This window comes from Macaca mulatta, chromosome 1 (genome assembly GCF_049350105.2).
Source record: "Macaca mulatta isolate MMU2019108-1 chromosome 1, T2T-MMU8v2.0, whole genome shotgun sequence".
In the NCBI taxonomy this organism is placed as follows: Eukaryota; Metazoa; Chordata; class Mammalia; order Primates; family Cercopithecidae; genus Macaca; species Macaca mulatta.
Genome location: NC_133406.1, coordinates 114,127,830 through 114,143,469, shown reverse-complemented (window position 1 = coordinate 114,143,469; position 15,640 = coordinate 114,127,830). Strand labels below are relative to the sequence as shown.

The window sequence follows — 15,640 nt, the reverse complement described above, 5'->3', positions numbered from 1 at the left end:
GCACAGTTCTAGGTGTTGGGGAAGTCAAGAAGCCAAATACAGTTAAGGGCCCAGCTCTCATGAACTTAACATTCTAGGGAGTCAAGAACACAACAAATAACACAAGCTCCAATAGTGGTGAGTGCTATAATGGGATGAAGAAGGGCATGGGGTAGAGAATCAAATGTAATTGCAGTTTTGGATTGTGAATTTCAAGTTATTATAACTAGGCTCAAATACATCTTTATTAATCAAAATAGGAACCATGACAATCGACACATTTTTGCCAATAAGAAATAAGTTTGCTCTTTCCTGTAGCATTAAAATCATGACTCAGGGTTCGACAAACTCTTGGAAAGCATCTTCTGCATGCTGCTGGTTGTGGAAGCATTTTCCCTGCAAAATGTCAAGATGCTTGAAGAAGTGGTAGTCGGTTGGCAAGAGGTCAGGTGAATATGGCAGATGAGGCAAAACTTTGTAGCCCAATTCGTTCAACTTTTGAACCGTTGGTTGTGTGACAAGCAGCTGGGCATTGTTGTAGAGAAGAATTGGGCCCTTTTTGTTGATGAATGCTGGCTGCAGGTGTTGCAGTTTTTGGTGCATCTCATGAATTAGCTAAGCATACTTCTCAGATGTAATGGTTTTGCTGAGATTCAGACAGCTGTAGTGTACCAGACCGGCAGCAGACCACCGAACAGTGAGCATGACCTTTTTTTCTTGCAAGTTTGGCTTTGGGAAGTGCTTTGGAACTTCTTCTAGGTCCAATCACTGAGCTGGCTGTCACCAGTTGTCATATAAAATCCACTTTTCTTCACACGCCACAATCCGATGAAGAAATGGTTCGTTGTTGTTGCATAAGATAAGATAAAACGATGCTTGAAAAACAACAGGTTTTTTTTTTCTGCTCAGCTCATGAGGGACGCACTTATCGAGCTTTTTCACCTTTCTAATTTGCTTCAAATGCTGAACAACATAGAATGGTCAACGTTGAATTATTCAGCAACTTCTTGTGTAGTTGAAAAAGAATCAGCTTGGATAATTCCTCTCAACTGGTCATAGTCAACTTCTTATGGCCAGCCACTACACTCCTCATCTTCAAGGCTCTTGTCTCCTTTGCAAAACTTCTTGAACCACTACTGCACTGTACGTCTGTTAGCAGTTTCTGGGCCAAACGTGCTGTTGATGTTGCAAGTTGTCTGCACTGCTTTATGACCCATTTTGAACTTGAATAAGAAAATTGCTTGAATTTGCCTTTGCCTAACATCACTTCCATAGTCTAAAATAAATATAAAATAAACAGAAAGTAATAAGTCATTAGCAAAAACATCAAGTAAGAAGTGTGCATTAAAATGATGTATAACAGAACCACATTTACTCAAGAATATATTCCGATAAAAAATGGCAAATTTCAACAACGCAAAAGCCCCACTTACTTTCATACCAACCTAATATTTTAGAGAGGCTAAAGGAGCCATCTCAGAAAATTGATATTTGGGTAGAGACCTGAATGACATAAAGAAGTAATTCACTGGGATATTTGCAGCCGAGCTCTCCAGAAACAGAGAACAAGTGGAAAACTGCAAGGCTGGATCCAAACCCTCCACAAGTAGGAGCTGAGGAGTGGGGAGGTGAGGTGGAAATGAACAGGGGTTGTGGAACAGTCGGGGCATCATGGGATTTGGTGTGTCAGTAACAGCTTTATTGGGGAGGAAGGGTGGGGTAATGAGCAGAGTTTACAAGGAGCTGAAGAAATAGAGTCAGCACTGGCTATTGCCCCATTTATCTGCTTCTCTTAACAATATTTTTAACAATGCTCTTATCCTCGCTGTTCCCAAGCCCTCTCTTCTCATTCTTTCTTGAATCCACCCCAATCTGGCTTTCATCCTCACCACTGCCTTAGACTGCCAGTGTCAAGACCATTAATGGCCTCTGTGTTGCCCGATCCAATGGGCATTCTTAGTCCTTATCTTTTAAAACATGTTTAATTGACAAAGATTGTATATACTCAAGGTGTACAATGTGATGCTTTGCCATATGTGCACGTTGTGAAATAATTGCCACAATTAAATGAATTAACACATCCATCAGGACTCAGGCTGTACCTTAGATCCCCAGAACTGTTGATCTTATAACTAAAAGTTTGTACCCTTTGACCAACATCTCCCCATTTCCCCAGCTCCCCCCACCAGTTCCTGAAAACCCCTGCTCTACTCTCTGCTTCTACAAATTTGACTTTATTAGATTCCACATATCTGTACAGCATTTGCCTCACTGTTCATCCCTCCTCCTTGGCAATGTGTCCACTTGTCTTCTAGAACACCATATTATCCTACCGTGTTTCTTAACTCTCTGTCTGCTCTTTCCCTTCTCAATTTTCCTGAACTTTTTCTTCATATCTCGGTGATCTTTCAACACTGGAGTGATTCAGGGGATCATGCTTGAGCCTCGTGTGTTTCCTCTCCATATTCATTCCCTTGGTGATTTCATCCTGGCTCACGTCTTCAAATGCCATTTATATACTGATGATTTCCAAATGTATTTCCACAGCATAAACCTCTTCCTGAATTCACAACTAGTATCTCTAACTGCTGACTTGACAACTCTGCTTGGATGTCTAATAGGTGTCTCAAGCTTAACATGTTTCAAAGGTCAAACTGCTGACATTTTCCATAAACCATCACCTCAGCCAGACACAGTGGCTCATGCCTGTAATCCCAGCACTTTGGGAGGCCAAGGCAGGTGGATCACCTGAGGTCAGGAGTTTGAGACCAGTCTGGCCAACATGGTGAAACCCTGTCTCTACTAAAAATACAAAACTTAGCCAGGCGTGGTGGCGTGCGCCAGTAATCTCAGCTACTCAGGAGGCTGAGGCGGGAGAATCGCTTGAACCCGGGAGGCGGAGGTTGCAGTGAACCGAGATGATGCCATTACACCCCAGCCTGGGCAACAAAAGTGAAACTCCACCTCAAAAAAAAAAAAAAAAACCCACAAAACAAAACCAGCCCCACCTGTGGTCTTCCCCATCTCTGTTAATGAATCCTTATGGTCATTCAGGTTGTTTCCCACTGATATTTTATCTTATTTTATTTGTAAGATATAAGTCTTATTGGTTCTAGGATCCAAACGTATCTATATTCTGCTCACCTCTCTCTGCCTCTACTGCTACCACCCTACTTCCAAGCCATCACTAATTTCCTACAGTTCCTCTAAGAGTTCAACTTGCTTCCACCCCTGTCAGAGAGAGCCTTTTAAAACTAAGTCAGATAATGTCACTGATCTGCTGCTTCTCATCTCATTGACTATAAAGCTAAAGTTGCTACATGATTTCTCCCCACCACTCACCTCTACCCAAGCCTCCAACCTTGTCTCTCAAAACTCTTTCCCTTGTTCACTCAGCCCCAGCCACACCAGCCTCCTTACTGGTTCCAGAGCACTCCTGCCTCCGGGATGCTGCCCATGTTGTGCCCTGTGCCTGCACTCATCCTCATGCTGGCCTCCTGGTTTTCTCCAGGTTCCTGTGTGAGGCCTTCCCTGGCTACCCCATTTAAAATAAATGACATCGCCCTCCTCCAGCACTTGGTAAATCTCTTCCTTGCTACATTTTTCTACACAGAATTTCTGAACATTTAACTTAATTTAAATTTCAGGTATGTGTTTATTTTGCATACCTTGATTTATATTTCAGGTGTGTGTTTATTTTGCATAACTCCTCCAACCCCCGCTGGAATGAAAGCTCTAGCAGGGCAGGAATTTTTGCTGTTTTGTTGGATGCTATACCCTAGGTCCTAGAACACAGGCACACAAAGAAGCTCTCAGGAAACAGCAGTTGAATAAAAAATCAACCAATAGGAAAGAAGGCAGGAAAGGCATTTCTAGCAGACAGGAACGATGGAAAGCACAAGGTCCACAGACCTGGGACTTGGAGATCTGCCCTGCCTTTCTGTGTTCTCCTCTTGAGATTATGTCATCCTCTGTAAAGCGAGGGTTACACTCTCCATGCCCTGAAGGCCCCTCCAGCACTAGTATCCCCGGACTTGGACTGTAAGCAGGGTAGAGAGGTGGCCCTGGGGTTACTGGGCCTAGGGCTCCTGGCAGAGGTAGGAGAGGTACGGGGCGAAGGAAAGGTAGCTGGAGCTGAGCATGCAAGTTCTAGCCTATGAGAGGTAATGGGCTCTCTCCCCTTCCTGCCCACTCCACCCCAAGCAGGCTTTCTAGTAAAACCTGAGTGGCAGGAAAATAACTTTGCAGCTGCTCCAGCAATTTCCAGCTTACCTGTCTTCTGACTTGCAGCTGTCCTGTCATGCCCTATGGAAGCCCTGGGCTCTCTCTTACTGGGGCATACCAGGATTCAGTGTCTATCACACTCAGTGGACATCTCTGCCCCCAGTGGAGAGGGTGGCTTGGAAGCACAGGGACTTGAGCTTGATCAACGTGCTGGCTTTGGGAGCACTGGCCAGCTGCTACACTACTCTGAGCTTCAGCTCCTCCTCTGTAAAGCATAAAGGATTATTACATGAGAGTGAATGGGGGGTTGATGCACGGTGTCTAGAAAACAGCAGGTTTGGAAGACCTGTTCCCTTTGCACTTTCCTCTGCATTCTCTCCAGGGAGACTTCCCAAGCCCTGTTTCTGTTTATACCTGCATCCATGAAAAGTTAGTTGAGTGCTCACTTGGCATGGCACTGAATTGCACCTACCTCTCAGTTTCTGCACCTGTCTGTAAGGTTAGGAGTTCCCTGAGGGCAGAATCAGGATCTAGAGCATCCTGAGATCAGGGGTTGTATCTCCCCATCAGACAGGGAGGATAGGCCAGGGCCCTCCCCAGAACACTGGCTCAGCTGAGGTCCCAGAGACCTGCACATGCCCTGATGCTGAGCATTGGTACCTAATTTAATGTGAGACAGTAAACAGAGGACACGTGTCTTAGGGAGGGAGAGATAGGCACTATTTTCTACTTTGGACCAGACCAACTCATCTAGTGGCCTGGAGCAGTCAGCTTTGTGACAAACTGTCCATAAATACAGACTAGTTCATGGGCGACTCACCAGGGCCCATGCCAGGCAGGAAAATGTGGGCAGCTCACTCATGTTGGTAAAGTCACGAGCCACACACACACACACACGCATGCACATGCTAAAACACATGCATCCGAGTGGCCTCTGCAACTGCTTTTAGGAGTAATTGTAAGAGCAATTATGCCTCTCAAGAGGCAGCTAATGCAGGATCAGGTGTCCCCCACCACTCTCTAATTAGCAAGGGAGAAAGAAGGAGTGGGGAGTGATAAATCAGGAAGCTGGGCAAAGTCCTGGAAAATCCCTGATCCCTTACATTTACTTGTCTGACATTTGAGGTCACTTTGGAGGGAGGCTTCATGGCTGGACTTGGTCCCTGTGCTCCCCTTTTGTTCTGTGACTGTCTCTTTCTCCCGTCTGAAATGTCCCTCCCCCATTCCCTGCACCCAAGGGCCCTGCCACTCCTGGCTGCCCCCAACCAAGCTGTGCTCCTCACAGCCCTGCCTTCTTCTTTTTCACACAGCCCTGTGAAGCCTTACCCCGCATGGTAATTTGCCTATCGTCTCCATTCCATGTGCTTGGCTGAAACCTACCTTCTATCTCTGACTTGATAGGCTGTGACTGTATGTACACTCCTCACTCTATTACTATATTCCTTTTTCCAGATAAAAATTGTGTTCCAAACCACTGTCTATCCTCTGCCCATGCAGATCCCAGGCCCCTCCATGTACTATCGTCCTCTAGAAATGCAAAGCCACCTTAATGTCCCCATGATTCCCACTCATGTGAGCACACTCGGTGCACATAGGCTGTCATCAAAGCACAAGACAGAGTCTCACATCCTGGGCTGAATCGTCACCTGAGGCCTAGCAGCAGCAGACTGGAAGGAGCAGCAAATGGGAAGGCAGGTGACCTGGCTCCCCTCCCCACGCTACTCCCATGCACTGTGTGACTGTGCGGCTTCGTGTTTTTCATGGGCAAAATGAGTTAGTTAAAGTTGATGAACTTTAACTAACTTATACCCTTAAAACTATCTTTATGTAGGTAACACACTGTAATCCATCAGCAAACCTTTGCAATGGCCCCCAACGATAAAATAGCCAACTTTCTGAGTACAACCTATGTGCTATGTACATATATTGCCTCTCCAGATTCTCACAGAATTCTAAGGAGTTGTTAGTATCCCCATTTTACAGACAAGGAAACTGAAATTCACAGAGGTAAGAAATGTCTTCTCCAGATAAAAAGCCATGCAGGTGCAATTCAAACCTAGGCCTGTCTGATGGCAAAGTCAGTGCCCACCATTGAACAGTAACATTCTTTCAGATTAGATTAGGCTGAAATAAGCTTAAACACCAGACCCAGCCAGGAAGTGGAGCTCCCTATTCCCAGGACCAAAGAGGGTCATCCCAAGGGCATTTTGGCTGAATGAGAGCCAGAGAAAACTGGCACTCCCTCCAGAAAACCCAGAACTGGCCATGTTGGGGTAAGTGACTGACTCACAGAGCTAGAATGTGTCTTTGAAGTCACCTGGTGCAACCTGTCACAGCCATCAGATACTCAAGCACCTAGCAAGGCAGCCTGATGGGGAGGAGAGACCCTGACCAGAGGTCAGGACACATGGGTTCCAGACCAGCTCTATCACAGCCTCGCTGTAGGCTCTTGGGCAACTCATGTTCTCTCCAGACTTCAATTCCTGTCAGAATACAGATGAGCCCCAATGGTGGGAAGTAGGCATATGTGTGTTAAGAAGCTCCTATGTATTAAGGAACACCTACATTTTAAGCTACTTGAAGGCAGGGACTGTGTGTGTTTTCTATTCATAACCCTATCTCCAGTGCCTTGCACATAGTAGAGGCTCAGTAAGTGTTAGTTGAATGGACGCATCAATTATATTAACAACTTTACCTTGTGACCTGGTATTAGGCAAAGGCATTACTTCTTTTTTTATTGAGGTACAATTCATATAACATAAAGTTACCATTTTAAAGTAAACAATTCGATGGTGTTTAGTACATTCATATATTATGCAACCACCAACCCTATGTGGTTCTATAACATTTTCATCATCCCCTTTAGCAGCTACATCCCATTCTCTCCTCCCCTCACTTCCTGACAACCATCAGTTTGCTTTCTGTTTCTATGAATTTGCATATTGTGAATTTAAGTTATTATTATTAGTTATTATTAGATAAATAAAGAAGCTGTTATGCACCAGGCACAGTGTAAGGCATTTCCCATGCATTCTCTGAGGATTCCTCCATCTCAGACATTCTGCTGTCTTCTGGCACAGAGAATCAACTATACAAAATGTGATTTCCCCAACAATGAGCCCAAAGGGGAGGAAATTTCCTTTAGTTGGAGAAGGGGACACTGAGTGTCTCTTTTCTCTACTACTGACAGCCTTTACGCCTCTGCTCCTCTTTCTGCCACCAAGAGCAGAGCTGACTGTCCTTCCACAGATCTCAGATCCAAGAGCAAAGGCCAGCACTGGTGACTGAGATCCAGTGATCCAACAGGCCCAGAGAGAGAAAGCTATAAGAAGATGTAAGAGAGGAAAGCAGGTCAGGACAGACAGATCCACCCAGAAGCCCAGGAAGGATGAGTCAGCCCTCTTGGCCCCTTCTTGGTCTCTTCTCCCTTCCTTGAACAGCAGACAGACACAAAAGGTGAGAGAATAGCCAAGGTCAGTCCCAGGAAGCAATGGACAAAGACGAGGAGGATTCAAAGTTTGTGGGGAAGGCCAGGCACGGTGGCTCACACCTGTAATCTCAACACTTTGGGAGGCCTAAGCAGGAGGACCATGAGGTCAGGATTTCGAGACCAGCCTGGCCAACACAGTGAAACTCCATCTCTACTAAAAATACAAAAATTTGCCTGGCATATTGGTGCATGCCTATAGTCCCAGCTACTCAGGAGACTGAAGCAGGAGAATCGCTTGAATTGGGGAGGCAGAGGTTGCAGTGAGCCAAGATTGCACAACTGCACTCAAGCCTGAGAGATAAAGCGAGACTCTGTCTCAAAAAAAAAAAAAAAAATTATGTGTGGGGAGGCAACTAGTGCATGTTGCAGACCGAGAGCCACAGATGTAGGAGACAGTGCCCTGGGGAGAGGAGGAGGCCTGTGAGAGGGAGAGGAGGCTAGCAGCCTCAGAGCATGGGGCAGTGCCATACCAGGAAGCAGATGAGGCATGGCTATCCAAGACAAGAATATACGATTTTCTGGCCCAAGTCACTTTCCAGGACCATCTGCCACGACTTCTACGGCAACCTGCTAGGAGCTGTCCTCAGCATCCCTCCCCACAGGACAGTGAATCACCATGACCAATTTCTTCTGTCCCCTACAACTGAGCAACAGTTCAAATAGGTTGCCTCAGTCAGGAGAGAGACAAACCAGCCAGTTTCTGCCTCCAAATCTGAAATAGCCAGGGCATCCTTTGGCTGGGGCAGAGCTGGGGCCAAAGCTTCTCCATGTGTCATGGGATATGAGCTCATCCTCATTATGTTGGGTGGGGATTGAACAGTTACCCAGACTTGTCATGTGGACCTGGAGCTTATGAGGTCATTCAGACGGGCAGTGAAAGAACCTCCCCCATATACATGAATGCCTGTCTCCCAAATGGGCAACCTGTGGGCGGAATATGGGACTTCTCAGCCCTAGAATGCTGAGGTCTCCCCTACCCCTCCTTTGCATACATACACACACAAACATTCCCGCAGTTTTATCCACTGACCTCTTTCCCACACCCTAGCTTTGCCCAGCGGTTAAAGGCTCACACATACCATCTTCTCCTTAAGACTCTTATTATGCCGTGAGTCAGAGGGCGGGAGGCAGATCTGGCAGATACTGAGCCCTGCTAACCCATAAGACTGGTGTGACTTCCTTGATCCGAGTCTGCTGCCCTGGACTGACTGTCATGGGCTGGGAAGAGGCAGATTCCCCCCAGATGAGGTCAGCAGCAGAGCACAAGGGCATCAGTGCCGAAGTAAGGATGCTTGATTAGTTCTTTAAGGCAGAGTGGGTTGTGCTTCCTCTGCCCCAGAAAATGGCACAGTCCCTGTTCTATGGGAAAAAGAATATGAGATCCCAGGGTGGGCTCAGGGAACAGAGAGGTCATGAGGAGATGATAGCATTGCAGAAACCAAGGGTCCCTTGTGAGCCCTCCATCCGTCTTTTTAGACATGGTCCAGGAATATGACAAAATTAGCGCTTTAAACAGATTTACTTGGCGTTAAGAGAAAGGTGCCTGTCAGGAAAACTATGGGGAATCAAGACACTTCTCAAAATTAGCCCCGCTGAGTATTGTCTTTATAATTCCTTCTTTTTGGATTAGATTGTAAAAAAGAGAGTTTAAATGAATGATGTCCATATAATAAACTATTAACCAACCATTAAAAAGAAGGGGAAGAAATAAATCAGTTTCATTTCTACACATACATACAGACACACACATATAAACATTGATCAACACTGAAATGTTTAATAGTCATTATTTTCGGGTGGTAAGATTCACTGTTCTTCACCGAACGCTTGTAGAGCACATATTATATGCAGTGGTTTTGATAGATTCTAGGGGCACAGTGGAAAACATACCAGGTATACCCTGCTCTTAGCTTATTTTCCAGTGGGAGAGATAGATAATAAGCAAATGAACAAATGCAAATAAAATAACTCTAGACTGTTATAAGTGAAATGAAGTACGAATCCTTTAGATATGGTACACAGAGAAGGATCTCTGACAAACCCCAACATTGACACTGAAGCTGAAAGTTATAAAAGAGCCAGAGACCTGGTGAGGTGCCTGTGGGCAGAAGGAGAGCAGGTGCCAAGCACCCAGGTGGAGAGCTCTGGGTTCATCTCAAGAATCAAAGGCCCTCAGTGAGGCAGGAATATACCCTTCAGGGAGAGATTGGCATGAATTGGGGTCCCAGAGGAAGGCAGAAGCCAGGTACCCGGGGCCTTTTAAACCACAGCAATGAGTTTGGATGTTATTTCAAGTGTGCTGGCGCACTGTTGGGACTGGGGAGAGATGTGCTCAAATCCCCACTCTGAAAGATTTCTTAAGCTATTTCTAGAGTATGGTTTAGAACAGGAAATGAATGATTTGATTCTGATCTTTATACCTTCATGCATTTAAAAAAGTACTTAAGAAAGTTGTTTGGTTTGTCATTATAAAAACAATACCTATTTTTATGTTGTGCATATTCAGTCCTGTTCCTTGCCTAGAGTGGGCCATGCTTTGGAGTTCTTGTGAGCATGGCATTCCTGAGAACTTCTCTAATTGCAGTCTCGGGCATGGAGGTTGGGCAGCAAGTGGCAGCAGCAGAGGACTCCTAGAAGTCTTCTACATGACTCTACTTGGCCTAAAGTCAGACTCCCCCACCAAAGACAGAGTTTATTTCCACACAGAATTGAGTTAAAAATATATTCTGAGAGAGGATGGGCTGTGGCTCAAGCGAACACCCCAGAAATACCACCCCTTCATGGGAAGTGACTCTTTCTATCTTCAAAGCATATGACCCAGCCTGGACATCCCTGAAAGACACATAACTTTCCATTTCATGCCCTTGAAAGTGAATCTTTTGGCCTAATAATGAGAACAAACTCATTGTGAAAGTGGAAAAATTGAGATTTGGAGCAGAAGTTTGACTAAGGTCACAAAACAGTAGGATGCCTCACTCAGCTCCCTGCGCCCAGGTCATAAAAGCATCACAGGAATAGTTGAGCTCCCAGAATCCTCTGGCCAGGCAGGAGCTGTGTGTCCCTGGGAAATGGGGCCCTGAAGGGTTTGCTGCTTAAGATGCCTGTGGTGAGTCAGGAAGGGGCTAGAGGAAGTTGACCAACTAGAGTGGTGAAACCTGTCCATCACCTTCAACCTGGAGGGAGGCCAGGCTGGGGAATGATATAAAGAGTGCCCTGACTCCTGCTCAGCTCAGCACTCCACCAAAGCCTCTGCCTCAGCCTTACTGTGAGTCTGGTAAGTGTCGGATGGTAGAACCAGGGTTGGGACTTGGGACCTCCAACAGCATACAACGTGGGAGTGGGCAGCCTGGGTGGGGGTGGGCATTGATCTAGGGCTGGATTCAGCTGGACTTTCATTCTAGGGGGTCTCAGGTCAGCGTACTGAGAGAAAAGTGCCTTGGCACAAAAGTGCAGAACAGAGAGTAATCATCCTATGTCCCATATTTTCTTGTGACCATATTTTTGGAGTTGTGTGTGAGAGAGAAATATGGAAGGAAGGAGGGGAGTAGCAGTCAATTTCTTTCCTAAATCTCTTGGGTTTTTGACTGACCATCATTTTGCCTTCTTTATGGAGGGAGAGGTTCAGGAAAAAGCTTCTACCTTTTGGCTATGCTGCACAGAAGGGTTGGCAGGATATGGAAACCTTTCTATTTGGAGAAACCTAGGCAGAGCTGGGGCAGGAAAACTCAACTTAGAAGTATAAGTCTTGGAAGAACAAGCTCCAATTCTCAGCAACCTCCCAGCTCCCCCAAGCCCCACCCCAGACACCAGGACTGCAGCTAAACTTCAGAAGGTCAGGAGAGAAAGGAGCCCTGGGGTTGAATAGGCCAACCTGCTGGCTTTACATAGGGGAAATCCAAGTCCCAGGAGACTAAGTGACTTGCCCAGAAACACACAGCATTCCAATGGGAGATGTAGGTCCACAGTATTTCATGTGTCTCCAGTCTGGAGCTCACACCATGACCTCCTGGATCCTCTCTGGCACAGCCTATTGGTTTTCTAGGACTTGGTGTTTTCTAAGAGACGTTTCGTTCCCTAAGGTCTTACTCCTCACTGTGACATAATCCCAGAACACATCTCTGTTCCTTGGTCAGTGGAGCGATGAGGGTGGACACAAGGACTAGACAAGAGCAGACAGTGAGCTGGCACCTGGCCCACCCTTGCAGAACAGCCCTGCAGAGAGATCTTGTTGGCTCTCACCTGGGAACAAGGAGAATCCTAGGAGGACCTTTCCCTGCTCCTCCCTATTTCTACCCTTCACTCTCTGCTGCTTTTGGGAAACGATAGTCCAGAGGTGGTAGGACAGTACCCTGCCCAAGGGAAGAGGTGATGCTAAAAAATCATGTACTTCTGCAGATTTCCAAGGTTTCATCTACTTCCTTTGCCTTCAGCCTGTGCATCAGACCTCTTCTGTCTTTCAGATTGACAACAGCTTCTAAGATGTCCCAGCAACACACACTGCCAGTGACCCTCTCCCCTGCCCTCAGTCAGGAGCTCCTCAAGACTGTTCCTCCTCCAGTCAATACCCAGCAGGAGCAAATGAAGCAGCCAACTCCACTGCCTCCCCCGTGCCAGAAGGTGTCTGTCGAGCTCCCAGTGGAGGTCCCATTAAAGCAAGAGGAAAAGCACGTGACTATTGTAAAGGGAGTGCCTGAGCAAGAATGTGAGCAGCAGCAGCAGGAGCCACAGAAGCAGGAGCTGCAGCAACAGCACTGGGAACAGCATGAGGAACATCAGAAAGCAGAAAACCCAGAGCAGCAGCTTAAGCAGGAGAAAGCACAAAAGGATCAGCAGCTAAAGGAACAGCTGGAAGAAGAGAAGAAGCTCTTAGACAAGCAACTGGATCAAGAGCTAGTCAAGAGAGATGAGCAACTGGGAATGAAGAAAGAGCAACTGTTGGAGCTCCCAGAGCAGCAGCAGGGGCACCTGAAACACCTGGAGCAGCAGGAGGGGCAACTGGAGCTCCCAGAGCAGCAGGAGGGACAGCTGAAGCACCTGGAGCAGCAGGAGGGGCAGCTGAAGCATCTGGAACACCAGGAGGGGCAGCTGGAGCTCCCAGAGCAGCAGGAGGGACAGCTGAAGCACCTGGAGCAGCAGGAGGGGCAGCTGAAGCATCTGGAACACCAGGAGGTGCAGCTGGACCTCCCAGAGCAACAGGTGGGGCAGTTGAAGCATATGGAGCAGCAGGTGGAGCAGCTGAAGCACCTGGAGCAGCAGGAGGAGCAGCTGGAGCATCTGGAGCAGCAGAAGGGGCAGCTGGAGCATCTGGAGCAGCAGAAGGGGCAGCTGGAGCACCTGGAGCAGCAGGAGGGGCAGGTGGAGCACCTGGAGCAGCAGGAGGGGCAGCTGAAGCACTTAGAGGAGGAGAAGGGGCAGTTGAAGCATCTGGAGCAGCAGGAGGGGCAACTGGAGCTCCCAGAGCAGCAGGTGGGGCAGCTGAAGCACCTGGAGCAGCAGGAGGAGCAGCTGGAGCATCTGGAGCAGCAGAAGGGGCAGCTGGAGCAGCAAGAGGGGCAGCTGGAGCACCTGGAACAGCAGGAGGGGCAGGTGGAGCACCTGGAGCAGCAGGAGGGGCAGCTGAAGCACCTAGAGGAGCAGAAGGGGCAGTTGAAGCATCTGGAGCAGCAGGAGGGGCAACTGGAGCTCCCAGAGCAGCAGGTGGGGCAGCCAAAGCACCTGGAGCAGAAGGAGAAGCAGCTGGAGCTCCCAGAGCAGAAAGAGGGGCAGCTGAAGCACCTGGAGAAGCAGGAGGCACAGCTGGAGCTCCCAGAGCAGCAGGTAGCACAGCCAAAGCACCTGGAGCAACAGGAAAAGCATCTAGAGCACCCAGAGCAGCAGGAGGGACAACTAAAACATCTGGAGCAGCAGGAGGGGCAGCTGGAGCAGCCCATGTTTGCCCCAGCTCCAGGCCAGATCCAAGACATCCAACCAGCCCTGCCCACAAAGGGAGAAGTATTTCTTCCTGTAGAGCAGCAACAGCAGCAGAAGCAGGAGGTGCAATGGCCACTCAAACATAAATAACCACCTGCAATCCAGAGGCCCTTAGATCGTCTCATACAAGGGAAGAGAGAACCACTGGCCCCACTTATTTCGGGTCCCCTAGGTGGCCCGTCTCATCTGTGAACTTGACTCTGTCCGTCTACATGTCTCTTTAATGGGGTGGGGGTGGAAGAGAGGTAATTATTGTCCAGTGCCACCCCCAATGAGCCCAATCCCAACCTCAGGTGAGCAGAGCCTCTACTTGAGGGACTATTGTCACTATAGGAATCCTTATTTCCCCAGTGTTGAAGCTGAATCGGTGAGTGTGTACAATGATTCATAATAAATCCTGGGAGTCTTGGGATCCTACATTCTCTTTAGCCTTTTCTTCTCTCTCACCACATAAAAACCTGTGTATGGGTCAATAGCTGCAAGAGACTCCCATGGCCCATTCTTAAAGGAGGACAGATATCTTGACCCTTTTAAAATTTTGGTCCCCAAACCACTCAATAGATCCAACAGTTCCTAAAAAAGAAACAAAATCCAAATCAAACAAAAACAAAATCAGCTTCACTTAATGCACTTGAAAACAACACTTACCAGCCATGAAAAGGGGATACGTTGTTCTGGTTGCATCTCAGTCCAACACTACCTTCCACCACAACACCACACCCAACCCCTGGCAGAGCCCACTGTACACTTCTGCTCCCGACTCAGCTCCTCTCAGGAGAGGGACTGGGAAGATGCTAGGAAAGCTTGGGGGCTCCTTCTGGGTTCTAGTCTCTTCCCTGGAAACATTTCCAGGCTCTTCTGCTTGGGTTTTCTCTCTTAGAAAATCTCATGATTTCCAAAAGTCTTATGGTCTGCCTGCTTGACTGAGGAAGACTTTAGAAAAGCAATAGCAGTAGAATTGGGCAAGGTGGAGAGAAGAGGTGTTCCAGATCATCTCTGAGGGAAAGTGACAGCGTTATTAAAGGAAGTAAAGGTTGGGCCAGCAGCAGTCATGGAAGTCAAAACTACTGACTAAGCTGGAGAAATACAGACCCAGTCACTGCAGGTGTCACCCTCCTGCTACCTGGCTCCCTGACATTTCCATAGCCTTTACTGCCATCAATCATATCAGGACCTGGGACTCTCCTTTCCTGGGAAAAGCACTGCCTTTAATTCTTCAAATTGCTCACTTTTAACTATTTAACCACCACATTTTAGGCAGGCTGTATCAAGCTATTCAAAGCTATTTTACTGCAGGCACACGAAGATATATCAGGGACTTCCCTACTGAAGTGTCCAGAGACGCTCAAGTTTAATCGATCTGCACAGCATGGCACTTAGCATTCCTTCCTTCCCACCCAACCCCAGCAACACTCACCATGTTTCCTCCTTAGGTGTTCTCTCATTGAGTTCAGAAAACTGCCATTGCCATGTGTGTATTCACAATCATTCCTCATTCTTCCTCCTCTTCCCTACCCCCATCAAGGATCAAGTCAAGTCTTGAAGTCGTTTCTCACCTGAAGTGTTGCAACACCCTTCCAGCTGGTCTTTCTTGCTCTCTATCTCCCCCCACCCTGCCATCCACTCATCACTCAGAGGACAGGGTGTTCACTTAAAATTCTAATCTAACCACATCCCTCCTTAGGTTAGCACTTGTCAGGGGTTCTCATAACTTAGACCATGAGAAGGCAGGCTCAAGTCCTCCTAACAGCAGGGTTGGGTAGGACTGGGCAGGGAGACTGGGGACAGAAGGCACAGTAATCAGAAGCACCCAGGGTGTGTCACATTTTCTTAGTTGATTTTTTAAAAATAGACATTTTTTAGGACAGCATCAGATTTGTAGAAAAGTTAAGAAAATACTAGAGTTCTCATATATTTCACACACAGTTTCCCCTATTATTAATATTTTACATGAGCAGGGTACATTTGCTACAAACT

The 15,640-nt window shown here is 47.3% G+C and overlaps 1 protein-coding gene and 1 long non-coding RNA gene across 2 annotated transcripts; one reads left to right on the top strand and one right to left on the bottom strand.

Annotated features, from left to right (window-relative positions):
* Positions 1–207: 207 nt before the first annotated feature.
* LOC144338382 (uncharacterized) lies at positions 208–15,358 on the bottom strand. Its single transcript, XR_013412416.1, has 2 exons — positions 15,081–15,358; positions 208–1,255 (listed from the first exon to the last, which is right to left on the bottom strand). It is a non-coding gene; the product is annotated as an uncharacterized LOC144338382 (long non-coding RNA).
* On the top strand, positions 10,886–14,080 carry IVL (involucrin). Its single transcript, XM_015152902.3, has 2 exons — positions 10,886–10,967; positions 12,154–14,080. The coding sequence occupies exon 2, from the start codon at positions 12,173–12,175 to the stop codon at positions 13,751–13,753; it is 1,581 nt and encodes a 526-aa protein (XP_015008388.3). The 5' UTR covers positions 10,886–10,967; positions 12,154–12,172; the 3' UTR covers positions 13,754–14,080.
* Positions 15,359–15,640: the final 282 nt, after the last annotated feature.